Below are 26530 nucleotides of genomic sequence, written 5' to 3' on the forward strand. Positions count from 1 at the left end.
TTACATTAGTGTAGTGTGGGAAATTTTTGCATTTTTTTTGTTTTTGAGATGGAGTCTCGCTCTGTCGCCCAGGCTGGAGTGCAGTGGCGCCATCTTGCCTTGCTACAACCTCTGCCTCCTGGGTTCAACCAATTCTCTTGCCTCAGCCTCCTAAGTAGCTGGGACTACAGGCGAGCACTACCACACCTGGCTCATTTTTTGTATGTTTAGTAGAGATGGGGTCTCACCATGTTGCCCAGGCTGGTCTCAAACTCCTAACCTCAGGCAATCCACCCACCTTGGCCTCCCAAAGTGCTGGGATTACAGGTGTGAACCAACGTACCCTGCCAAAAATAGTATTTTAATGCAATATTATTTTCTTAAAAAAAATTTTCTTTGTCCAAACTGCCACTTGGTAGCAATTAGTGCAATGTGTGTGTGTGTGTGTGTGTGTGTGTGTGTGTGTGTATTTATTTATTTATTTATTTTAATTTGAGATGGGGTCTTGCTTTGTTGCCCAGGTTGGTCTCCAATTCCTGGGCTCTAGTGATCCTCCTGCCTCAGCCTCTTGAAATGCTGGGATTACAGACGTGAGCCACTGCACCTGGCCAATATGATACTTTTTAAACATCAAAGGGAATGCAAACAAAAAAATAAAATCCAGGATGACAAACAATCCACATTTTAAGTAGACATCGGCACTATGTCAAGCCATATGGGAGTCTGCCCCAAGAGGAAAAATGTGCACCTACGTGCAAGTTTTATGTATATTTGAAAGGTTTATTTTTCCCAGAACATTTAAGTAATTGAAGAAAGATTGAGTCAAAGAGTGGATACAAGAGAGGAAATATATATTGATAAAGAGAAAGAAAAAAGATTGAATCATTAAAAAGTAGATATATTAAAATTCACATTAAGTGTAAATATTCTATTTATACCCAAGCCATAATTTATATGGTTTATTATAATTTAGAATAATTTATAAATTTAATTACAATATTTATATATTTATTAATTGTAATATGTTTATAATATTTAATTATAATATAATATATAATTACATAACATAATATATAATATATTGCATATCTACATATTACATATATATTATATATTACATATACATATTACATGTGTAATATATAAAATATATGTATTATAATTTATAATAAATTTAATTGATATAATTTAATGAATTATAATAAACCATAATTTATCATAATTTAATTTTGTTATAATCTATAATTATAATTTACTACTATTATATCATTTGTTATTGACATATTAACATATATAATGTATATTAGATGTTATATAATATAAATGATATATCATTTATTATTGATTATGTATTTATAATTATGCCATATCATAACTTATTACAAAACATTCTATTTAATTTAAATATACCCAAAATAGTATCATTTCAACATTTTGTAAAAAGTTGCAAAACCACATCACACTAATAATGTGACCATAACCTTTTAAGATTTGATAATAATCTACTAGTATATCAAAATTACTGATGATATATTTTACTTCTATTTGCACTGTCTTCAAAATCTAGCATGTAGTTTACAATTCAGTACATCTCATTTAGGATACTAGATTTTCCTTCTTTTTCTGAGACAGGCTCTTGCTCAGTCACCTATGCTGGAGTTCAGTGGCGTAAATAGGATGCTAAGTCTCCTTTTTTTAGTAGAGACTGGGTGTCACCATGTTGGCCAGGCTGGTCTCAAACTCCTGGCCTCAAGCGATCTGCCTTCCTCAGCCTCCCGAAGTGCTGGGATTACAGGTGTGAGCCACCGCGCCCAGCCCAGGATGCTAGGTTTTTGTTGGAAATACTTTGATCTGTATTTTAGGTTTCATAAAATTTACAGTTCAAAAAGGTAGATTCTCAGGCCAGGTGCGATGGCTCACGGCTATAATCCCATTACTTTGAGAGGCTGAGGCTGGCAAATCATTTGAGGTCAGGAGTTCGAGATCAGCCTGGGCAACATGGCAAAGCCCCGTCTCTACAAAAAAAAGAAAGAAAAAGAAAAGGTAGATCCTCATACCCAAGTTGTTGCAAACATGCTTAAACGTTTTCCACTCAATCAATCATCATTTTAATAAAATTAAGATTTAATTCACATTCTATATGTCACCCTTTTAAAATGTACAATTCAGGTCCAGCATGGTGGCTCACACATGTAATTCCAGCACTTTGGGAGGCCGAGGCAGGCAGATCACCTGAGGTCAGGAGGTCGAGACCAGCCTGGCCAACATGGTGAACACTATCTCTACTGAAAATACAAAAAATTAGCAGAGCATGGTGGTGGGTACCTGTAATCACAGCTACTCAGGAGGCTGAGGCAGGAGAATTGCTTGAACCCGGGATACGGAGGTTGTAGTGAGCCAAGATCACGCTACCGCACTCTGGGTGACAGAGCGAGACCCTGTTTCAAAAAAAAAAAGAATAGCAATAATAATAAAATATACAATTCAATGGTGTTTCATATATTTACAATGAGCATTGGTTGTTTGTTTGTTTTGTTTCACTGAGTTTGGTTTCAGAGACAGGATCTCACTCTGTTGCCCAGGCTGGAGCGCAGTGGTGTGATCATAGCTCACTGCAGCCTTGAACTCCTGGGCTCAAGCAATCCTCCCGCCTCAGCCTTCCAAAGTGCTGTGATTACAGGAATGAGCCACCACACATAGCTAGATCATCAGGTTTAAAGTTTACGTCTGAATGAAATTAAATATATTTAAAAACAAGTAATTCAAATAAAAGTACAAATCCAGTTTCTCACTTGAGCAAACCCCATTTTGAGTGCTCAGCTCTCACCCACGGCTTGGGGCTGCCATTTCAGAGATGCGGATATATTTTGGAGATTTCTCTTCCTACGTGTAGATCTCTGAGTCAAACTACAAACAGAATGCAAATCATTAAATAATGGTAACTCCAGCCGGGCGCAGTGGCTCACGCCTGTAATCTCAGCACTTGGGAAGCCGAGGCGGGTGGACCACGAGGTCAAGAGATCGAGACCATCCTGGCCAACATGGTGAAAGCCCATCTCTACTAAATATATAAAAATTAGCTGGGCATGGTGGTGCATGCCTGTAGTCCCAGCTACTCGAGAGGCTTAGACAGGAGAATCGCTTGAACCCAGGAGGCGGAGGGTGCGTTGAGCCGAGATGGCGCCACTGCACTCCATCCTAGCGACAGAGTCTTGCTCTATCTCAAATAATAATAATAATAATAAAATATGGTAACTCCCAACCACCACCATCATCTGTCATTTATCACCATTGACAGCGTTTAGTTCATAGGCTTTTGCAAAGACAGGCTGAGTTAGCGAGAGCTCCTGCAGTGAGGACTAAGAGCTGAGATCCAGGAGCCTCGCCTTGTCCACTCCCCGACCTTAACACTCCGTGTTCTGTCTCTGCCCGGGAAGGGATCTGTGTGGCAGACCCCTTCGAGGTCACAGTAATGCAGGACTTCTTCATCGACCTGCGGCTACCCTACTCTGTTGTTCGAAACGAGCAGGTGGAAATCCGAGCTGTTCTCTACAATTACCGGCAGAACCAAGAGCTCAAGGTGGGTCCCAGGGTGGCAGAGGCTTCATGGAGCCTGCAAGGGGGTAGGTAGCCTGTTGCACACACACTTGCCCTGATACTTCCTCTTCTGGCAGGTGAGGGTGGAACTACTCCACAATCCAGCCTTCTGCAGCCTGGCCACCGCCAAGAGGCGTCACCAGCAGACCGTAACCATCCCCCCCAAGTCCTCGCTGTCCGTTCCTTATGTCATCGTGCCCCTAAAGACCGGCCAGCAGGAAGTAGAAGTCAAGGCTGCCGTCTACCATTTTTTCATCAGTGACGGTGTCAGGAAGTCCCTGAAGGTCGTGGTGAGTGCTTGGGGCACCCACAAACCCTTGTCCTTCAGAGAGGGTTCCTGGTCTTCGTACTATTGACTCAGGTCGCAGATCCAGGCTCTGAGACAGTAAGAATCATAGTGTCTGGCTTAGGAAATTTGGCAGTCCCAGAATTTTAGAAGCAGAGCCAGGACTGAGGTAAAGTGAGTGAGATAACCCCAGGCTTAGAATTTTAGGGGGTACCAAAAAGTTCATCAACCATCACCAATCAATAATTTTTTTGTATTCAATTCAAAAGATTATTTTATTTATTTATTTATTACTTTTTTGAGACAGAGTGTCACTCTGTTGCCCAGGCTGGAGTGCAGTGGTGTGATCTCGGCTCACTGCAACTTCTGCCTCCTGGGTGCAAGCGATTTTCATGCCTCAGCCTCCTGAGTAGCTGGGATTACAGGCATTTGCCACCACGCCTGGCTAATTTTTCCATTTTATTGTATTGAGACCCTGTTTCAAAAAAGAATTCAAAAGATTATGTTATTTCCTTATTGATTTATAACTTTCTGATAAATTCACACCACAACACAATAGGCAGGTGTTTATATTGCCTCCTCCTGCTAAGGAGGGAAGCTGAGGCACAGAGAGGTTAAGTAACTGGCCCCTAATCACACAGCTGGGGGCAAGGGGCTGGGGTCAGATGCTTTGACACCTATGCTAGGGTAAATCGCCTGGGACTACAGGCACCCGCCACCATGCCTGGCTAATTTTTTTTTTGAGACGGAATCTCGCTCTGTCGCCCAGGCTAGAGTGCAGTGGCGAGATCTCGGCTCACTGCAAGCTCCGCCTCCCGGGTTCACGCCATTCTCCTGCCTCAGCCTCCCAAGTAGCTGGGACTACAGGTGCCCGCCACCACGCCCAGCTAATTTTTTTGTGTTTTTAGTAGAGATGGGGTTTCACTGTGTTAGCCAGGATGGTCTTGATCTCCTGACCTCGTGATCCACCCGCCTCGGCCTCCCAAAGTTCTGGGATTACAGGCATGAGCCACCACGCCCGGCTATGCCAGGGTAATTCTAAGGACAGTGCCCTGCTGACCATCTGTGTGTCTGTCTGTTCTTTTATTCATCCAACGACTCCCCCCACCTCCAACACTGTGTAGCCGGAAGGAATCAGAATGAACAAAACTGTGGCTGTTCGCACGCTGGATCCAGAACGCCTGGGCCAGGGTGAGTCAGCGGCAGGGGTAGGGGCTGAGGGGCTGGCAGGGTGAAGGGGGGAAGCGACCTGGGTTTAGCGAGGTAGGATAGGGCGGGAGGGAGGTAGAGCCATCGGTGTCTCTCACTCACCCTGCAGAAGGAGTGCAGAGAGAGGACGTCCCACCTGCAGACCTGAGTGACCAAGTCCCGGACACCGAGTCTGAGACCAGAATTCTCCTGCAAGGTGAGCTGCCCTTGACCCTGACCCCATGGGTCTCAGTAGGGCATGGAGGGAGTCAAATTCCGTCTCATTCTGGAAGTGTTTAACCCACACCTTTCTCTTCCCCTTCAGCTAGAACAGCCCATCTGTGATCTGTTTTCCCTTTTTTTTTTTTTTTTTTTTTTGAGACGGAATCTCGCTGTGTCACCCAGGCTAGAGTGCAGTGGCGTGATCTCGGCTCACTGCAAGCTCCGCCTCCCAGGTTCACACCATTCTCCTGCCTCAGCCTCCGGAGTAGCTGGGACTACAGGCACCCGCCACCACGCCTGGCTAAATTTTTTTTTTTTTTTTTTAATTTTTAGTAGAGATGGGGTTTCACCGTGTTAGCCAGGATGGTCTCGATCTTCTGACCTCGTGATCCACCCCCTCCGCCTCGGCCTCCCAAAGTGCTGGGATTACAGGCGTGAACCATCACGCCCGATCATGTTTTCCCTCTAACATTTTTTAAAGCATACAGATATTATTTGCTATGATCGGTTTTATAGAAGCCTCCAGATAGCATTTAGTTCAGCAAAGAGCTTTCACTGATACATCATTTTATTTATTTTAATTTTTTGTAGAACTTCTGTGCTTCTCAGATGGGAAATCAGCTGAAATGAGAAGCAATAGCCTGTAATCCCAGCACTTTGGGAGGCCGAGGCAGGCAGACCCCCTGAGGTCAGGAGTTTAAGAGCAGCCTGGCCAACATGGTGAAACCCTGTCTCTACTAAAAGTACAAAAACTAGCTGGGCATGGTGGCACACGCCTATAATCCCAGCTACTCGGGAGGCTGAAGCAGGATAATAGCTTGAACCTGGGAGGCGGAGGTTGCAGTGAGCCCAGATCCTGCCACTGCACTCCAGCCTGGGCAGCAGAGGAAGACTCCGTCTCAAAAAAAAAAAAAGGCCGGGCGCGGTGGCTCAAGCCTGTAATCCCAGCACTTTGGGAGGCCGAGACGGGTGGATCACGAGGTCAGGAGATCGAGACCATCCTGGCTAACACGGTGAAACCCCGTCTCTACTAAAAAATACAAAAAACTAGCCGGGCGAGGTGGCGGGCGCCTGTAGTCCCAGCTACTGGGGAGGCTGAGGCAGGAGAATGGCGTAAACTCGGGAGGCGGAGCTTACAGTGAGCTGAGATCCGGCCACTGCACTCCAGCCCGGGCGACAGAGCCAGACTCCATCTCAAAAAAAAAAAAAAAAAAAAAAAAAAAAAAAGACAAGGAACATAGTACAAGAGCAGAAATTCTGGAGCTCATTTCTTGCCCCAGGAGGGAAGACTGGAGAAAAAAGGGCCTTGCAACCTGTAAGCTATAAGGCTTTGGGGAAAGAGCCTTGGTTTTTTCACCTTTGATAGGGGAAGAATAATAGTATCTACCTCCAAGGGTTGGCGTTACAATTTTTTTTTTTTTTTTTTTTTTTTGAGGCGGAGTCTCGCTCTGTCGCCAGGCTAGAGTGCAGTGGCACGATCTTGGCTCACTGAAACCTCTGCCTCCCGGGTTCAAGTGATTCTCGTGCCTCAGCCTCCCGAGTAGCTGGGACTACAGGCGCCCACCACCATGCCGAGCTAATTTTTGTATTTTTAGTAGAGACAGGGTTTCATCATATTGGTCAGGCTGGTCTCGACCTCTTGACCTCAGGTGATCCACCCACCCCGGCCTCCCAAAGTGCTGGGATTACAGACTTGAGCCACCACGCCCAGCCTGGTGTGACGATTAAATGAGATACTCTGTGGTGTTCTCTTAGAACAATCTGGGAAGTAACATTAAGCGCGATATAAGTATTCCTGAATATTGTTACTGGAATTATTTTACTGTTGGTGAAACCAGACCCAGGGACCAGGGTGACCGTGTGAAGCACGTCCCACTCCGAACAGTGCAGACCCCCGAACAGCCACTCAGCCATGCAGACTCCCCTCCCCGCAGTCACATCCTCCCAGCACTCTCCTGTCCCTGACGCCTTCGACCTGGCTGGTTGGGAGGCTGGAATCCTTTTTACCCCACCCCAGGTTGGGTCACCTACCCGGCTTGAGCGACGTCCTCTTCCCACCTGCTGCAGGGACCCCGGTGGCCCAGATGACAGAGGATGCCATCGATGCGGAACGGCTGAAGCACCTCATCGTGACCCCCTCGGGCTGCGGAGAACAGAACATGATCACCATGACGCCCACAGTCATCGCTGTGCATTACCTGGATGAAACGGAACAGTGGGAGAAGTTCGGCCCGGAGAAGCGGCAGGGGGCCTTGGAGCTCATCAAGAAGGGTGGGCTCCCTGCCCCTCTTGGAGACCCCAGGGACCCCTTTCCGAGCGCCCCCCTCCCTTAAGACCCCACCTCATTTCAAGACCACGCTCTCCCCTGAGGCTCCACCTCCTCTCCTAGCCACGCCCCACATTTGAGGCCCCACCTCTTCTCAAGGCCACGCCCTCTGAGGCCCTGCCTCCTCCCAGGCCAGGCTCATGAGACCTTGCCTCTTTTCAAGACCAAGCCCATCCCCTGAGGCCCCACCTCTTCTCAAGGCCAAACCCTCCTGTGAGGCCCCACCTCCTCTCCCAGCCACTTTCATCTGAGGCCCTACGTCCTCTCCAGGCCATGCCTCTTCCCTGAGACTCCACCCCATGTCTGCGACCCCTCCCTTTCCTGAAAGCCCCCCACCCTCAAGATCCTTCCCCTCTCTGAATCCCTTGTCCTCTGAGAACTCTTCCCCCTCCTCGCTCTGATCCCCCACCGCCTTTCAGTCCTTCTCTCTTTAAGGTCCCCTCCTCCCAGAATCCCTCCCCGACCCTAAGCCCCTGTCCCCTCTCTGCACCCCACCCCTGCCCTTTCTGGCGTGCCCCCTCTGCTCAGCCTCGGCTCTTTTGGGGGTTACTCTCTCGTCCCTGCAGGGTACACCCAGCAGCTGGCCTTCAGACAACCCGGCTCTGCCTTTGCGGCCTTCCTGAACCGGGCACCCAGCACCTGGTGAGTCCCAACAGCCAGCTCAGGCTGTGCAGACCCTCCACCCTCAACCCCCAGCAGGGCCTGGACCCTGGCCAGGGATGGTCGCCTAGGCCAGCCTTGCCCAAACAGCCCTGGACTTGCAGAGTCCAGGCAGGCGCTGGCTGAGTGGCCAGCGGTCATTTAGCATCCTTAAGTACGGACCGCACGCAACAGCTGGGTCCTGGGACCTGGGAAAGCAAAGGAAGCAAACTGGGCCAAGCCCTGGTCCCTCCCCACCTGCTCATTGGCTGGATGGCATGGCAGTCTCTGGATCTCAGAGCCGATTGGCTCACGCTCTGTGCCCACCCCCAGGCTGACCGCCTACGTGGTCAAGGTCTTCTCTCTGGCTGTCAACCTCATTGCCATCGACTCCCAGGTCCTCTGCGGGGCTGTTAAATGGCTGATCCTGGAGAAGCAGAAGCCCGACGGGGTCTTCCAGGAGGATGCGCCCGTGATACATCAAGAAATGACTGTAAGAGGCTGGGATTTAAGGCAAAATGGAAGAGAGGGGCTCCTGAGTCTCACAGGATGAACGCGAGACAGACCCCTACCTCCATGTTCCCACTGCCCAATTCCCTTTGCAAATATTGGGGTGGGGGTGGGGGCAGGGAGATAAATGAGCCAGAGGCGTCACTCCAGCATTGCAAAAACCAGAGACCTGCGAAGCCCAGTGCAAAATGAAGATGCACGGCCCCTCGCTCAGAAATTATTAAGAATTTCATTAAACCAAGTGCAGGGGTCCTGCCTGGGAATCCCTTTCTCACACTCAATCCATCAACACTTGCATTCTCCCATGGTGTTACAGGAGTCACCCCCTTCTCTCTATCCTCATGGCCAGCCCCTGGTCCAAGTAACACTCTCCCCGCCCCTCCCTATTTGGAGACCGTGTAGAAGCCACCTCCTGGGCATCATCCTGGTGGCCTCCACTTTTGTGGGCTCTCAGACACTCATCACATAGCAGCTGGGGTGATTTTTTCAAATCCAGTTGCATCAGTCCTTAGAAAGTCCCGTGGCTCCCTCTATGGCTCTTAAACACAAAACTCCTTCGAGCACTGGTTCTCGAAGTGTGATCCTCAGACCAGCAGCAGCAGCAGCAGCAGCACCCATGACTTACTAGAAATACACACTTTGTGGCTGGGCTCGACAGCCCAAGCCTATAATCCTAGCGCTTTGGGAGGCCGAGGCAGGAGGATGGCTTGAGCCCAGGAAGTCGAGGCTGCAGTGAGCCATGATCATGCCACCGCACTCCAGGCTGGTAACAGAGCAAGACCCTGTCTCAAAAACAAAACACATTCTGAGACCGGACCCCAGACTCACTGAATCAGAAATTCTAGGGGCAGGACCCAGGAATCTGAGGGGTGTGTGTTTATGTGTGTGTGTGTATGTGTGTTTGAGATGGAGTTTTGCTCTTGTCACCCAGACTGGAGTGCAATGGCCTGATCTCGGCTAACTGCAACCTCCACCTCCCGGGTTCAAGCAATTCTCCTGCCTCAGCCTCCTGAGTAGCTGGGATTACAGGTGCCCCGTCCACCATGCCTGGCTAATTTTTGTATTTTTAGTAGAGACCAAGTTTCACCATGTTGGCAAGGATGGTCTCAAACTCCTGGCCTCAGGTGATCTGCCCACCTTGGCCTCCCGAAGTGCTGGAATTTCAGGCATGAGCCACTGCACCCGGCCTAGGAATCTGAGTTTTTAAAAGCGCCCCCATTCCTCCAGGTGATGCTAATGTGTGCTTGAGATGGAGAATCACTGCCTCAGTCTCACCTTTCAGGCTTCCAGCCTCCCAGCCTTTCTTTTCTTTCCAGGCTCCATCCATTCATAGGAGCCTTGCTCTATTGTGCTATAGGACCTTTGCACATGCGGTTTCTGCCACCTAGTACGCTAGTCCCTGCCCTCTGTGACAGTTGACTCCCTCAGGGACACTTTTTCCAACCTCCCCAACTGGGTCACACTCCCACACTTCATTCGCACTGCTATATGTCCTCTTCCCCTGCACAGAACTCCTCCACTTTATAAGTATATATCTCTTGGCCGGGCGCAGTGGCTCACACCTGTAATCCCAGCACTGTGGGAGGCTTAGGCAGGTGGATCACCTGAGGTCAGGAGTTCGAGACCAGCCTGACCAACATGGGAAACCCCATCTCTACTAAATACAAAAAATTAGCCGGGTATGGTGGTGCATGCCTGTAATCCCAGCTACTTGGGAGGCTGAGGCAGGAAAATTGCTTGAACCCAGGAGGCAGAGGTTGCAGGGAGCCGAGATTGCGCGATTGTACTCCAGCCTGGGCAACAAGAGTAAAACTCTGTCTCAAAAAAAAAAAAAAATTATATATATATATGTGTGTGTATATATATATACACGTGTGTGTATATGTGTGTGTGTATATATGTGTATATATGTGTGTATATATATACACACGTGTGTGTATATATATGTGTGTATATATATACGTGCGTGTGTGTATATGTGTGTATATATACACGTGTGTGTGTATGTATATGTGTGTATATATACACGTGTGTGTGTGTATATATGTGTGTATATATACACGTGTGTGTGTATATATGTGTGTGTATATATACACGTGTGTGTGTGTATATATGTGTGTATATATATACACACGTGTGTGTATATAGGTGTATATATATACACATGTGTGTATATGTGTGTATATATACGTGTGTGTGTATATATGTGTGTATATATACACGTGTGTGTATATATATGTGTGTATATATACGTGTGTGTATATATATGTGTGTATATATACACGTGTGTGTGTGTGTGTGTATATATATATATCTTGAGGATCTGGGTGGACTATATCCATCTTCCCTACTAGAGAAATGCTCTGTGAGGGCGACAGCCTATGTCTGGTTTTACGATGGATCAAACCACTGGACCCATTGTGCCAGCACAGAGGCCCTTCATTGACATTTGCAGAAGGATAAATGATTGCATGAATTAATACTAAGAAGTCTGACCTCCGTGGGGTAGCGGGGTGACACCTAGAAGACACTCAGTCCTGCCCAGACCCCCTGATTCTGAATCTGCAGGGGGGATGACTGGCATGTGTGGACATACCGGTGACCCCATCCTTGCTTTCTGCTCTCCATCCCAGGGTGGATTCCGGAACACCAACGAGAAAGACATGGCCCTCACGGCCTTTGTTCTCATCTCGCTGCAAGAGGCTAAAGAGATTTGCGAGGAGCAGGTCAACGTAAGTGCCCCCCGTCTTCCCACCCTACCCTACCTTACCCTATGCAGAACACAGCCACCTTGGAGAATGAGAGGTTGCCTTCGGGGAATTTGCAGCTCTCCCAGTGCAATAACAGGCATCACTGTAGTCATGTTAATACCTAACATGTATTGAGCGCTTAACTCATCTAATACAGACCCCCTCTAAGAGTTTCACATGTTAAGTCTCATAATCCTTTTAGCAGCCTGAAAGGTAGGTTACTCTTATTATCCCCAGTTTGCAGATGAGAGAACTGAGGCGCAAAGAGATCAAAGGTGGGGATTCTTTCTGTCTGCTTTAGCATTTTCAGAGGGTTTTCCGCCCATTTCCCAAAGTGCTTTCTACATCATTGCTACGGGATCGGTACAGCTGCATCCTTGCTGCTTCTTTAAAGAAAACTTGGGATACAGAGCTGAGACTGTTTCCTTAGTCCAGAGGATCTTTCAGGTGATTTTCAAAGGGATCCATGACTCCAAACAGGAAACGGTGAAAACCGTTGGCTCATCACTGTCTCTTTTTCCTCTGGTTTTGATTCTGAAGCAGAGAAGCTTGGAAAGATGGGCCGCTGAGAGTCTGGAATGCCTTTGTCGGCTTTATTGTGTTTGTTTGTTTGTTTTATTTTGTTTTGTTTTGTTGTGATGGAGTCTCTGTCGCCCAGGCTGCCATGCAGTGGCATGATCTTGGCTCCTGCACCCTTCGCCTCCCGGGTTCACGGGACTGTCCTGCTTCAGTCTCCAGAGCAGCTGGAATTACAGGCACCCACCACCATACCTGGCTATTTTTTGTCTTTTTAGTAGACATGAGGTTTCACCATGTTGGACAGGCTCGTCTCGAACTCCTGACCTCAGGTGATCTGCCCGACTCGGCATCCCAAAGTGCTGGGATTACAGGCAAGAGCCACTGCGCCTAGCTGATCGTGGGGTTTTAACCTTTAGCTTTCAAAGTGGGAAGCCAAGGATTACACCCCTAGCGAGTGGCTTCTCCCCTCTTAGGAAAAGAGATGAAGGGGAGGGGCCAGTGAAGAGAAAAACAAACACAGGGCTGTTGCCTCTAACACCCAAGAGGGACCAAGGCCGAGAGAGAGAGAGAGAGAGAGAGAGAGAGAGAGAGAGAGAGAGAGAGAGAGAGAGAAGGAAAGTAGCATGGGGGTGGGGGACTGTGGGGTCAGCCACGTCTAGACTTCAAATCCTGACTCACGGGCACTTCCACCCTTAAGCCTCACTCAGTATGTGCATCTGTAAAATGGGGATAATAAATAATGATCTCTGTATTTTTAGGCCTCTGGGTTGTCCCAGATATAACACACTTGTGACCTAGATTATACAAAAATTGATGGGGAATTTATGTTCAGAGTCCAAAGATATCAAATACAGAGATGAAGGTGGCCTCAGGGACTCTGCCAGGATGCTTTGCTCCTCTCTCCCATGTCCCTCATTCTGTTCTTGGCCAATAATTAGAGAACATATCAGATCAAGGTTAGGGCCGCCATATTCCCAGGGAAGGACTCTGATTGGCTCAGCCTGGGTCAGAAGACTACATCTGGACCAATCAGCTAAGGACAGGAAGTAGGTCTCAGTGGGCAGACATGGCTGCTTCCACTGTGGCCACGTGAATGGAAGGGAGAAGTTCTTACAAAAGGAGTGGATGTCAGAGAGGGAAGTGGGCAGGAAAAAAAATATTTGTTTCTGCTACAGCATGGCAGCATTGTAGTAGAGTATAGCACAGGCTGTGAAACCAGACTCCTGGGGTCAAGAGTGTGCTGTAATCCCAACTACTCAAGAGGCTGAGGCAGGAGAATCACTTGAACTAGGGAGGCAGAGGTTGCAGTGAGCGGAGATCACACCACTGCACTCCAGCCCAGGCAACAGAGCAAGAATCCATCTTTAAAAAAAAAAAAAAAAGTGTTAAATTTACAGGAATTTTTCAAGCTGGTCATTAAATATAACTATTATTAAAAACTAAGTATTAGGCTGGGCACAGTGAGCCTGTAATCCCAGCACTTTGGGAGGCCAAGGCCTGCAGATCACTGGAAGTCAGGAGTTCAAAACCAGCCTGGCCAACATGGCAAAAACCCTTCTCTACTAAAAATTAACTGGGCATGGTGGAGGGGGCACCTGTAATCCCAGCTACGCAGGAGGCTAAGGCACAAGAATCACTTGAACCCAGGAGGCAGAGGTTGCAGTGAGCCGAGTTTGCACCACTGCATTCCAGCCTGGACCAGAGCAAGACTCCGTCTCAAAAAAAAAACAAACAAACAACAAAAAAAAAACCCAGCCAACCAATGAAACAAACAAAAAAACTAAGTTATAAAACTTACAATTAAATAAATTCTATTAAACACAAAGGTTAGAAACACTCAAACTCATCACTTCTTACGCCTTACTCCCATAATCTATATTCTTGGGGTTATTTATGTGTATTGGATTTGCGTAGTGAAAATGCTATATAATACTGTGCTACTGCAAAGCTCTTCCCAACTCTACATTCAATGATGCCATATTGGTAGCTTGAAATCAGTGATGGAAGTATTTACACCATGGAAATGAGGAAACGGTACACATCATGTCTTCCTCCATCCCCAGAAGGCTGGTTTGGGATCCTAACTCTGCCACTTACTTCCTAGGTGGTCTTTGCAAAATTACTGCATCTCTCAGGGCTCAGTATTCTTAACAGGTTTTATGAGATTAAATGTGCGGCTATCTGAATGACACAGAGTAAGTGTGAGCTATGATGATGAAGAAGATGATGATAATGACTGGATGAGGTGTCCACAGTGGTGTACCGAATCTGTCCCATACCAGTTTATGAGTAACAATTTGGAGAATGTCTCCCCAACACTTTGTTCAGTGATGTCACATTGACACCGTGAAATTGGTCCCGGTCGGGGTATGTACACGACAGAAATTGTCAATCATTATAAACTAAGGATCCGTTAACCCTCCCACTGGAGAGCTGGTTGTTAAACATTTACCAGCACACCATGGGGTACATGGATTTCTCCAGATACATAATAGATATTCAGCAACAAGGCAGCTCATGGTGGCTAAAATACCTGGGAAATCCTCAAAAATGGACAAATCTAAGACAGATATATCCCAAGGACAGAAATCCCTGATTCTCAGGAAGTGCTGCTCGTATGATCCTTACTAATGTGACAGTAATGCCCACGTGACCAGAGAATCTGATCCTCTTTCTCATAGAGCCTGCCAGGCAGCATCACTAAAGCAGGAGACTTCCTTGAAGCCAACTACATGAACCTACAGAGATCCTACACTGTGGCCATCGCTGCCTATGCCCTGGCCCAGATGGGCAGGCTGAAGGGACCTCTTCTCAACAAATTTCTGACCACAGCCAAAGGTGAGGGATGGCCTGGAGGGGTGAAGGGAGATGCATGGCTGAAGTTTAGGGCAGGAGATACTGAGCTGGGATGCATGGCTTTTAGCTGAGCTGGGATGGATGACCCTAAGCCAAGCTGGGATGGATAGTCCTAAGGTACCAAGCTGGGATGCATAACCCTGAGCTGAGCTGGGATGCGTGGTTCTAAGGTTTAGCAGGTCCTTATTGTAAACCACACAAGAAGGTTTGTTGCATCATTCATTCAACAAATGCGTATTCAGCATTCATTTAAAAGGGAGAAGTGAGAGTTAATGAAACGAGAGAGGCAAGGCAGGAGCCAAATAACTAAGAGCTTTGAATGTCAGCCAGAACACCCAAACACCAGGAAATCTAGCATACATCTCTTTCTGAGCTTTCTCTGAGCCATCCCCAGGCTGGACAGAGCAGTGAGCACTGGGGATGGGGTATCCTCTTTGCAGATAAGAACCGCTGGGAGGAGCCTGGTCAGCAGCTCTACAATGTGGAGGCCACATCCTATGCCCTCTTGGCCCTACTGCAGCTAAAAGACTTTGACTTTGTGCCTCCCGTCGTGCGTTGGCTCAATGAACAGAGATACTACGGTGGTGGCTATGGCTCTACCCAGGTAAGTGGCCTACAGCCCCCAGGCACATGCATCCCTGTCTCCTGTGGCTTCCCACCAGCCTCCTAGAGAACACACTGAGGCCCCGCGAGGCAGTTCTTCTTTCCCACGAGCCAGTGTGATTGGAGTGGAATTGAGAATCAGTTTTCTTAGTTGCAAACCCATCTATAGGTTCTAGAATACAATCTGGATACTCCAAGCTGTGTGTTGAGCCTTCTTCTTGCCCCAGGTGTCTAGATCATGTTCTCAGGGCCCAGGTTCAGGTCTAAGCCTCTCTCTCCACCTGGTGGGTTCTAGACCAGGTTTCCAGTTCCACTAGGCTCACAGTGTTACTCTGTCTCACTGGTGGGCTCTAGACCAGGTTCTCAGTTCTACTATCTCACAATCTTACCCTGTCTTGCTGGTGGGTTCTAGACCATGTTCCCAGGTCTACCAGACTCCCAATGTCATATTGTCCCACTGGTAGGCTCTATACTATGTTCCCAGCTACCCTAGGGTATTATGCAAACCCTGTTCTAGGCCATGGTTTCAGTAACTTCAGGCTTCAGCAACTTCAGGCTCCAGTTGACCTCCTTTCTTTCTGGTGGTCTGTCAATCACGTTCTCAGTGTTACAGTGTCATTTTTGGGTTGTAGATTATATGCTCAGTATCCTCTGGCCACAGTTTTATTCTCTTTTTCATGAGTGGGTTCTAGACATATTCTCAGTGTCTCTAAGTCCTGGCCTGACTCTATCCTCTTGATGGGTCTAGACCACATCCTCAGGGTTGCTAGACCTTCAGTCTCACATCTGGACTTTCTGGTGGATTCTAGACATGTTCTCAGCATCTCTGAGTCCTGGTGTAAGTTTCTGTCCCTTGGAGAGTTCTGAACATGTCCTCAGAGTTCAATAACCTCCAATTATTACTCCTGCACTCGCTAGTAGGTTCTAGGCAACTTTTTGATGTCCCAGCTCTGATTTGAACCTCTTTATCCCCCACTGGATTCTAGCCACTTTCCCAGGCTCCCAGATCACCATCTTTCTCTCTCGTGGGTTCTAGGCCACCTTCATGGTGTTCCAAGCCTTGGCTCAATACCAAAAGGATGTCCCTGACCACAAGGAACTGAACCTGGATGTGTCCCTCCAACTGCCCAGTCGCAGCTCCAAGATCACCCACCGTATCCACTGGGAATCTGCCAGCCTCCTGCGATCAGAAGAGGTACAGTCACCCAGCCAAGCCCTCCTCACTCTTGCTGTCGCCCTCTACACCAACCAGGATTTACTGGGAAGCAAGAGGGAGGAGAGGTGACCATCACAGGCAGTAGAAGGCTTAATTCCCAACATGCTGTCTTCTCTCTTTTCACTCTGCAGACCAAGGAAAATGAGGGTTTCACAGTCACAGCTGAAGGAAAAGGCCAAGGCACCTTGTCGGTAAGGAACAGAAACCCACACCTGCCTGGCCCATGCCCCTCTGCCCCAGAGGGACCATCTCCTCTTGTCCTCAGTAGTCCTAGTCCTGTGGGATGACACTGTGTCTCCTCTCCCATCTTACCAGGTAGTGACAATGTACCATGCTAAGGCCAAAGGTCAACTCACCTGTAATAAATTCGACCTCAAGGTCACCATAAAACCAGCACCGGAAACAGGTAAAAGGAATCAAGGCCTTATCTGTCACCTTCCTCCTACCCCTCTTCTAATTTCTTCCCCCCTCCTGAATCAACACACAGGTATACCCTCTCCCATCTTTCTCTCTTCTGTGTTTCCAGAAAAGAGGCCTCAGGATGCCAAGAACACTATGATCCTTGAGATCTGTACCAGGTAAGAAGCTAGGTCACCGGGGTTCATCTTGGCCATCCCGCTATCTCTAGCAAGAATTCTTGCAAATAATATCCATGATATTCAATACTTTCCAAGTACACTGTGTATCTGATACTGTTCTATGTATCCACCATAAGGTAGAGAACACGGACAGTCCTTGCTTTGCGTGTCAATGTGAGACCACAGCAATGACCATGTAAGTTGAGACTGGCAAAGCATCTTAGCAGCAATCAATGGAGAAAAGTACACTATCATTCCATGACCTTTAAAGTTTTCTTGTTTTCTTTTGAGAGAGATAGGGTCTTGCTCTGTCAGCCAGGCTGGAGTGCAGTGGCACAATCATAGATCACTGTAACCTCAAACTCCCTGGCTCAAGCGATCCTCCCGCCTCAGCCACTCAAGTAGCTGGGACTACAGGCGTGTGCCATGAAACCTGGCTAATTTTTATTTTTTATTCTTTCTAGAGGTGGGGCCTCACTGTGTTGCCCAGGCTGGTCTTGAACTCCTGACCTTGAGCATTCCTCTGCCTTGGCCTCCCAAGGTTTTGGGATTACAGGCATGAGCCACTATGCCCAGCCTAAATGTTTCTATTATAACATTTAAAATTATCATACTGCCAGTTATAAAGATACAGGAAAATGAAAGACATAGTAAGATGAGTATTTGACTACACTGTAATTTAAAACATCAGAACATTGAGATGCAAGGTGTATTTTTTTTTTTGTATGACACTTGCAGAGAGTGCTTTAGTTCAAAAAATGCTTGCTTTCTTCTCTTTGTATAATTTACAACATGGAGTAAACATCTTTTCTATGCCTTAGTACATTGTCTTGCTCCTTTCTAAGTTTGGATCAGCTTCCAATATTTTATCCTTCGAGCTTTCCATGTCACAAAATTCCTCCAAGAGTTCCCTTAAAGTGACTTTTTATTCTATAACGAAACTTCCTCTGGGACATCTTCATCCTTTTTGTCCCCATGACCTTCCTTATTTATGCTAATACATTTGCCTTCACTGAGTTCCTCTACGCCACCTATCTCTCAAATGGCAGCAGGGTCAACATCCCCACAGTCTGCTATTCTTCGATAACTCCACTTATGCCTTCTTTGAAGTTCACTTCTGGCATTATCACTTTTCATTTCTTTGCTGCATTTTTATCTTTGTTGGCCAGTTCCCTCTTTTGGTGATACATTGTTGTAAAATCTCATGGGAGTTAGCCACCTGGAGACAGGGAGGCAACACAACTACACAGTTTGCTGTCTGTACATAAATTGAAGAGCAGAAGCTCAGTGACCAATCACTGATGGACTTTGAAAGGAGTGACAGTAATTGGCCCTCAATTATGATGCTCATCTTTTATTTACGTAGTGATTTCTAGACTGAAGAGTTAGCAACAGAGTTTATACCATATGCAACTACTCATGATCAATATACCAAGGTACCGAAAGTGAACCATGTCACCGGGCTACTAGTGTTATTAAACTGAATCATGCAAAGTGAGGGCCGCCTGTATTCTTGCCTTTGTTTTCTAGAGCTGAAGCATGGAGGGGGTCAAATCATGCATCCAATGTTATTTAGAGCTGGAATTTGAATCCCTGCAGTTGGGTTCAGAGTCTGAGCTCTTAATCAATCACCTTGACCATTACATTACCTTACTTTTTATTTCCTTTGGGGAAACGTTTCCTAAAAACTGTAATGCCCCTCTGTGCTATTGTGGGGGAATCGGAGGTCTCAGTGCCTGACCAGACCTCCTTGTCCAGGAACAGACCGTTGGGGCTGACCCTATCTTGGAACCCAATGCCCTTCTTTCTGCACTATCCAGGTACCGGGGAGACCAGGATGCCACTATGTCTATACTGGACATATCCATGATGACTGGCTTCGTTCCAGACACAGATGACCTCAAGCAGGTATGAAGGGCTCAGGAGCTGGGATAAGTGGAAAGGAGCCTGGGGTATGGAAGAGGCTGCAGGTAGAGAGGGATCCAGGAGGGATTTTTCACAGGCTCCACCTTTCCCCAGCTGGCAAACGGCGTTGACAGATACATCTCCAAGTATGAGCTGGACAAAGCCTTCTCCGATAGGAACACCCTCATCATCTACCTGGACAAGGTAAGACTGCATCATCCTTCCCTGGGAGGTTTCCATGGACACCTTGACCTCTATCTGGCTGGTCTTTTCTTTTCCTTTCAGCTTTTGTCTCTGGGTCACACGAGCCCTAGGCTAGAGGAGACAAGGTCTGTGTTGCTGGGTGACAGGGGAAGGAGCTTGTAAAATAAGGGGGTCAACCCAGCATCTTCTATAAACATCTCATCTTCTGACCATTGACCTCCTCCAGCTTCTTAGCAGAGTCTTTTTTTTTTTTTTTTTTTTTGGAGACGGAGTCTCACTCTGTCGCCCAGGCTGGAGTGTGGTGGCCAGATCTCAGCTCACTGCAAGCTCCGCCTCCCGGGTTTACGCCATTCTCCTGCCTCAGCCTCCCGAGTAGCTGGGACTACAGGCGCCTGCCACCTCGCCCGGCTAGTTTTTTTTTTTTTGTATTTTTTAGTAGAGACGGGGTTTCACAGCAGAGTCTTAACCAATGAAAAAGAGCCCCTTCGGATATATATTTTTTTTTTTTAGTGCTTTGTAGACAGAAAGGTCTTGCCTTGTTCCCTTGCCCACTCCTGACCTTTGTTTCTTTTTTTGCATCTATTTCTCTCTTCTGTTGTTTTCTTTCTTTCAAGAGACAGGGTCTCACTCTGTCACCCAGGCTGGAGTGCAGTGTCTTGATACTGGCTCACTGCAAAGTCAAATTCCTGGGCTCAAGGGATCCTCCTGCCTCAGCCCCCTGAGTTGCTGGGATTGCAGGCCTGCGACACTGCACCCAGCTAATTTTTTTAAAATAAATATTATGCTCTTGTACCCAGCTTCTTTTTTTTTTTTTTTTACTGCAATTTTGATCTCCCAGGCTTACATGATCCTCCTGCCTCTGCCTCCTGAGTAGCTGGGATTACAGGTGCATGCCACCATGCTTGGTGAATTTAAAAAAAAAAAAAAAGTTTGTAGATATGGGGTCCCACTATACTGCCCAGGCTGGTCTTAAACTCCTGAGCTCAAGTGATCCTCCCACCTCCGCCTCCCAAAGTGCTGAGATTACAGGCATAAGCCCCTGGTGCCTGGTCCCAGCTGAATTTTTGTTCTTGTTTCTTCATAAATATTCTGTGTAAGTACCCAGCTGATTGTTTTATTTTTTGTAAAGATGGGGTTCTTGATATGTTGCTCAAGTTGGTCTCAAACTACTGGCCTCAAGCGATCTTCCTGCCTCAGCCTCCCAAAAGGCTGGGATTCCAGACATGAGCCACCACACCTGTCCTGTCTTCTGTTATTTTCTCTCCATCTGGCATTCTCTTACTCTTTCATCTCAACCATGATTTGGGCTTTCTCCTCTCCCTTCTCTATTTCTTCCCATTCTCCTATCCCCATGTCCTCCCTGCTAACTCCTGATACCCACAGGGCCCCTCAATCCCATTTTAGTCAGCTTAGGTAATGATAGCTACTAAAACAAAACCACTAAGAATATGGGGTCTTAACACAACAGACTTGTATTTCTCACTCATGTGAAGTCCAGTTGGCGTGGGAGGTAAGGAAGGGTCCCTCTGCTTCATGCAGTCACTCAGGGATCCAAGCACCTTCCATCCTGTTACTCTGCAATGCTTCGGATCCTTTGTAGTTCTCTGCAGGATTCCTTCATTCTAGATGAAAATAAGATTGTGTACGGGTTGTTTTTATGGGTATAGATAGCAATTTGTTGGCCAGAGTTCAGCCACCTGGCCACACCTAATTGAAAGAGGAGCTGAGAAACGTAGTCTCGCTGTGAGTGTAGGAAGAAGAGTAAATGGATTTGCTGAATTGTTCATTCATCTTCGCCACTTCCTCCTCTATCCTTCAATTTCTCCACCACTGCCTCAGTTCCCAAGACCCAATGCTGGACTCCCTTCCACATCACCCCACTGACCAAGCTCCTCCTTCCCCCTCAGGTCTCACACTCTGAGGATGACTGTATAGCTTTCAAAGTTCACCAATATTTTAATGTAGAGCTTATCCAGCCTGGTGCAGTCAAGGTCTACGCCTATTACAACCTGGGTGAGCAGCCAAACTAGGGCCTGGGGTCTGATGCTTCCAGGGGCCTGAGAGTCCCAGGTATATATGAATTGTGGGGATCTGAGAATGAAGGTCTAAGGAGTCCAGGGATTTGAAGATTAGTAGTCTGGAGGTCCCAGGGGTCTGAGGGTCCCAAGAATCTATGAGTTGGTTCTAGGGATCTGAGAGTTGGAGGTCTGATGGGTTCAGGAGTCTCAGGGTCCTGGGAATATGTGAGTTGCAAAATAAGGGTCTAAGGATTCCAGGAGTATGAGGGTTGGAGGTCTGAGTGTCCCAGGAAACTATGAATTTGGGGTTCAAGGGTCCCAGCCTTCTGTGAGTTGAGAGTCTAAGAGGCTCAAGGGTCTGAGAATCCCAAAGATCAGAAAGTAGAGGGGGTCTCGGGATCCAAGGGATCTGAGGGGTTGAAGACCTAGCATCTCCAGGTCTGAAGACTGAGAACTGGGGATCTGGGCCTCCCAGGCATGGTCTTGGGAGGGAGACCCTTATCCTCTCATCTTCGCGTCACATCTGCCTGCAGCGGAAAGCTGTACCCGGTTCTACCACCCGGAAAAGGAGGATGGAAAGCTGAACAAGCTCTGTCGTGATGAGCTGTGCCGCTGTGCTGAGGGTGAGTTCCCTGGAGCCGGGAACAGGTGCGACTGAGCAAGATACACTTCCCCAGGTCGTCCATCCCATGACCAGGGACCCCCAAAGTCATACCCAGGGGATACCAAGAGGGGTAGGCTTCCAGGGTTGGCCACACCCATGGGCAGCAGGCCCCAGATAAGGAGTGGGACTTAGACCCTGTCTCCACCCCCACCTTGCAGAGAATTGCTTCATACAAAAGTTGGATGACAAAGTCACCCTGGAAGAACGGCTGGACAAGGCCTGTGAGCCAGGAGTGGACTATGGTGAGTGGGTGATGGGCGGGGTCATGTGTGTTTGGCTGTGTGTGTCCAACTGTGTGGTGGGTGGTAGGTGTGGTTGTCATGGTGTGGCTTCAGGCTGTGGGCGTGGGTGACTGTGTTGTGTGTGTGAGCAGGTATTGTGAGGGGCCGTGATTGTGTGGGGAACCATGGCTGTGAGTGGCCCGGGTATGCCTATGTAAGGAAAGGTGGATGTGGTTGTGTGCATCATTGCGTGTGTGGCCATGGTTGTGTGAGGCTGTGGTTGTGGATGGCAGCGAGTGTGAGGTCCTGAAGTTCTGTAGATGACCATAGTTTTCGGTGGCTATGATTGTGTACATGGTTATGCCTGTGGCCATGAGGCTGCGATATTTTGTGCACATGAGTCGCTGTCATTGCATAGTATGAATAGTATGTTACTGTTATACTTTGTAGGTGGCTGTGACCTCTGTGCATATCTATGAGCACAACTGTGTGTGGATGGTGACATGTGACCCTCTATGGTTGTGTGTGTAATGAGGGGTGGGCCATAGTGTGACTGGCTGTGATTCTACAACTTTCCCTTGGGGGAGAGAGCCACATGCCCGGGTGCACCTGCAAACCAGGGTGCCCCTCATGGTCAGCCCAGCCCACCACCCACCCTGTTCGCCTCTCCCCCACAGTGTACAAGACCCGACTGGTCAAGGCCCAGCTGTCCAATGACTTTGACGAGTACATCATGGCCATTGAGCAGATCATCAAGTCAGGTCAGGTTCAGCACGCTGCCTCCCGCGGCTTTCTCCCTGGCTTCCTCCCCACGGCTCAGCTTCTTCCCTCTCCCCTCCACTCCAGGCTCGGATGAGGTGCAGGTTGGACAACAGCGCACGTTCATCAGCCCCATCAAGTGCAGGGAAGCCCTGAAGCTGGAGGAGAGGAAACACTACCTCATGTGGGGTCTCTCCTCCGATTTCTGGGGAGAGAAACCCAAGTGAGTACTCACCCTGCGCGTGCGACCGTCCGACTGCCCCGCCCATGCCACGCCCACACAATGGCCACGCCCCCATGCATCACGCCCACACCACGCCCCTTCCTGACCTGCCATTCCTGCCTCCAGTCTCAGCTACATCATCGGGAAGGACACCTGGGTGGAGCACTGGCCCGAGGAGGACGAATGCCAAGATGAAGAGAACCAGAAACAATGCCAGGACCTCGGCACCTTCACTGAGAACATGGTTGTCTTTGGGTGCCCCAACTGACCACACCCCCATTCCCCCACTCCCAATAAAGCTTCAGTTATATTTCACGTTGTCTGGAGTTCTTTGCCAGAGAGCAAGAGGCTGAAATCCCCAGCCGCCTCACCTGCAGCTCAGCTGCATCCTGCCTGAAACCTCACCTGTTCCCACTGCGTTTTCCCCGGGCGTTCACCTGACTTCTTTATCCAAGCACCACGGACCTGCCTCACCTGCACATAGCATGCACCTGCACCTCACCTCCATTTCAGCTGCACATTCACCGGCAGCTCACAACCTCTTCGCCTGAGTTCTCACCTCTTCGCTTACCGGCATCCTCACCTGATAATCTTACCAATATATTTTTTTCTTTTATTATTATTACTATTTTAAGTTCCAGGGTACATGTGCAGGATGTGCAGATTTGTTACATAGGTAAAGTGTGCCATGCCGCTTTCCTGCACCTATCAACCCCTAATCTAGGTTTTGTGTTTGTGTGTGTTTGTGTGTTTTGAGGCAGAGTCTTGCTCTGTCGCCCAGGCTGGAGTGCAGTGACACGACCTTGGCTCACTTCAACCTTCACCTCCCAGGTTCAAGTGATTCTCCTGCCTCAGCCTCCTGAGTAGCTGGGATTACAGGCACCTGCCACCTTGCCTGGCTAATTTTTGTATTTTTGGTAGAGATTTCACTATATTGGCCAGGCTGGTCTTGAACTCCTGATCTCAAGTGATCCGCCTGCCTCGGCCTCCCAAAGTGCTGGGATTACAGGCGTGAGCCACCACACCCAGCCCCCCATTACCTAGTTACTAAGTCCAGGATGCATTAGGTCTTTTTCCTAACGTTCTCCCCGCTCCCAATGTTACCAATATTTTCATCTGAATCTTTACCTGCTCGCTCCTCTGCACCCTCAGCTGTATCCACGTATGGGTTTTTGTTGTTGTTTCTGTGGGGTTTTTTTCTTTTCTGCGATGGAGTTTCACTCTTGTCGCCCAGGGTGAGTGCAATGGTGCGATCTCAGCTCACTGTGACCGCGCCTCCTGGGTTCAAGCGATTCTCCTGCCTCAGCCTCCCAAATAGCTTTGGTTACAGGCCCACGCCGCCATGCCTGGCTCATTTTTGTATTTTTTTTTTGTTTTTTTTTTTTTTTTTTGAGACAGAGTCTTGCTCTGTCGCCCAGGCTGGAGTGCAGTGGCCGGATCTCAGCTCACTGCAAGCTCCGCCTCCCGGGTTCATGCCATTCTCCTGCCTCAGCCTCCCAAGTAGCTGGGACTACAGGCGCCCGCCACCTCGTCCGGCTAGTTTTTTTGTATTTTTTAGTAGAGACGGGGTTTCACGGTGTTAGCCAGGATGGTCTCGATCTCCTGACCTCGTGATCCGCCCGTCTCGGCCTCCCAAAGTGCTGGGATTACAGGCTTGAGCCACCGCGCCCGGCCTCATTTTTGTATTTTTATGAGAGATGGGGTTTCACCATGTCGGCCAGACTGGTCTCAAACTCCTGACCTCAGGTGATCTGCCCACCTCAGCCTCCCAAAGTGCTGGGATTACAGGTGTGAGCCACGGCGCCCCACCAGGGTTGTTTTTGCTTTTTTTTTTTTTTTTTTCCTGGCATCCTCCCCTGGCCCCAACACCTACATCTCAATCTGTAAGCTTACCTGTATCTTTACCTTCATAGCACTCTTACCTATATTTTCACCTTTTTCCCCCTACATCCTCTCCGGCGAGCGTATTTTCTCTGTATCTTCATCTGGGTCCTCACCTGCACGCTTTTTTAGGTATTTTCTTGTGTTCTTGCCAGCATTCTCACCTGCAGATTTACCTGCCTTCTTACTGTCATTGCCCAATGGGTTCACCTTGCCCCCTGCCTAGACAGAACTGATTTATCAGACGGGGGTTGCAGTGGAGAAAGAGTAATTCACGCAGAGCCAGCTGTGTAGGAGACCGGAGTTTTGTTATTACTCAAATCAGTCTCCCCGAATATTTGGGGATCAGAGTTTTTACAGATAGTTTGGTGGGCCAGATGCAGTGGCTCACGCCTGTAATCCGCACACTTTGGGAGGCTGAGGCAGGTGGATCACCTGAGGTCAACAGTTCGAGACCAGCCTGGCCAACATGATGAAACCCCGTCTCTACTGAAAATACAAAAATTAGCCAGGCGTGGTGGTGCACACCTGTAATCCCAGCTACTCAGGAGGCTGAGGCAGAAGAATCGCTTGAACCCGGGAGGTGGAGGTTGCAGTGAGCTGAGATCGCGCCACTGCACTCACTCCAGCCTGGGTGACAGAGCGAGACTTCATCTCAAAATAATAATAATAATAATAGTTTGGCAGGTAGGGGTTTGGGAAGTGAGGCGTGTTGATTGGTGAGATGGAGGTTGGAATCACAGGGGGTCGAGGTGAGGTTTTTTGTCTTCCGTTCCTGGGTGGGATTACAGAACTGGAGGGGTCACATTTCTGGTCTGGGTGCTGTCGGCTGATCCATTGAGTTCAGGGTCTGCAAAATATCGCCAGCACTGAACTTAGGTTTTGCAATAGTGATGTTATCCCCAGGAGCAATGTGGGGAGGTTCAGACTCTTGGAGCCAGAGGACACATGACCCCTAAACTGTTAATTTCTAATCTTGTAGCTAATTTGTTAGTCCTGCAAAGGCAGACCGGTCCCCAGGCAAAAAGGGAGTCTTTTCGGGAAAGGGCTGTTATCAATTTTGTTTCAGAGCCAAACCATGAACTAAATTCCTTCCCAAAGTTAGTTCGGCCTATGCCCGGGAATGAACAAGGACAGTCGAAGCTTAGAAGTAAGACGGAGTCGGTTAGGTCTGATTTCTTTCACCGTCATAATTTCCTCAGTTACGATTTTGCAGAATTGGTTTCATTTCTGCAATGCACCTCCCCCGGCATCTATCCTTGTAGATTCGCCAGACCCATCGGCCTGCAGTCCTGCTCTGCCCTCTCACCTGCATCCTCACCTGTCCTCATTTGCATCCCTTCTGCCCTCCTCCAGCCTCACCTCACTCTCCCAGACCCCATTTCT

At 48.2% G+C, this 26530-nt stretch overlaps 2 protein-coding genes across 2 annotated transcripts in view; one reads left to right on the top strand and one right to left on the bottom strand.

The window, feature by feature from the left end:
* C3 (complement C3) overlaps nucleotides 1–23578 on the top strand; it is a 42299-nt gene extending 18721 nt beyond the window's left edge. Inside the window, exons 20-41 of the mRNA XM_050770015.1 lie at nucleotides 3417–3559; nucleotides 3654–3866; nucleotides 4987–5053; nucleotides 5181–5267; nucleotides 7340–7543; nucleotides 8165–8240; nucleotides 8571–8730; nucleotides 11381–11479; nucleotides 14698–14854; nucleotides 15313–15476; nucleotides 16512–16670; nucleotides 16823–16882; nucleotides 17007–17097; nucleotides 17218–17269; nucleotides 19090–19177; nucleotides 19289–19378; nucleotides 21286–21391; nucleotides 21930–22019; nucleotides 22219–22302; nucleotides 22959–23042; nucleotides 23128–23263; nucleotides 23390–23578. Coding sequence (XP_050625972.1) covers nucleotides 3417–3559; nucleotides 3654–3866; nucleotides 4987–5053; nucleotides 5181–5267; nucleotides 7340–7543; nucleotides 8165–8240; nucleotides 8571–8730; nucleotides 11381–11479; nucleotides 14698–14854; nucleotides 15313–15476; nucleotides 16512–16670; nucleotides 16823–16882; nucleotides 17007–17097; nucleotides 17218–17269; nucleotides 19090–19177; nucleotides 19289–19378; nucleotides 21286–21391; nucleotides 21930–22019; nucleotides 22219–22302; nucleotides 22959–23042; nucleotides 23128–23263; nucleotides 23390–23531 — 2552 coding nt within the window. The 3' untranslated portion in view covers nucleotides 23532–23578. The remainder of the gene's footprint in view (nucleotides 1–3416; nucleotides 3560–3653; nucleotides 3867–4986; nucleotides 5054–5180; nucleotides 5268–7339; nucleotides 7544–8164; nucleotides 8241–8570; nucleotides 8731–11380; nucleotides 11480–14697; nucleotides 14855–15312; nucleotides 15477–16511; nucleotides 16671–16822; nucleotides 16883–17006; nucleotides 17098–17217; nucleotides 17270–19089; nucleotides 19178–19288; nucleotides 19379–21285; nucleotides 21392–21929; nucleotides 22020–22218; nucleotides 22303–22958; nucleotides 23043–23127; nucleotides 23264–23389) is intronic.
* Nucleotides 1–26530, bottom strand: part of TRIP10 (thyroid hormone receptor interactor 10) — a 550254-nt gene that overhangs the window by 51266 nt on the left and 472458 nt on the right. The window lies entirely within an intron of this gene.

This window comes from Macaca thibetana, chromosome 19 (genome assembly GCF_024542745.1).
Source record: "Macaca thibetana thibetana isolate TM-01 chromosome 19, ASM2454274v1, whole genome shotgun sequence".
In the NCBI taxonomy this organism is placed as follows: domain Eukaryota; kingdom Metazoa; phylum Chordata; class Mammalia; order Primates; family Cercopithecidae; genus Macaca; species Macaca thibetana.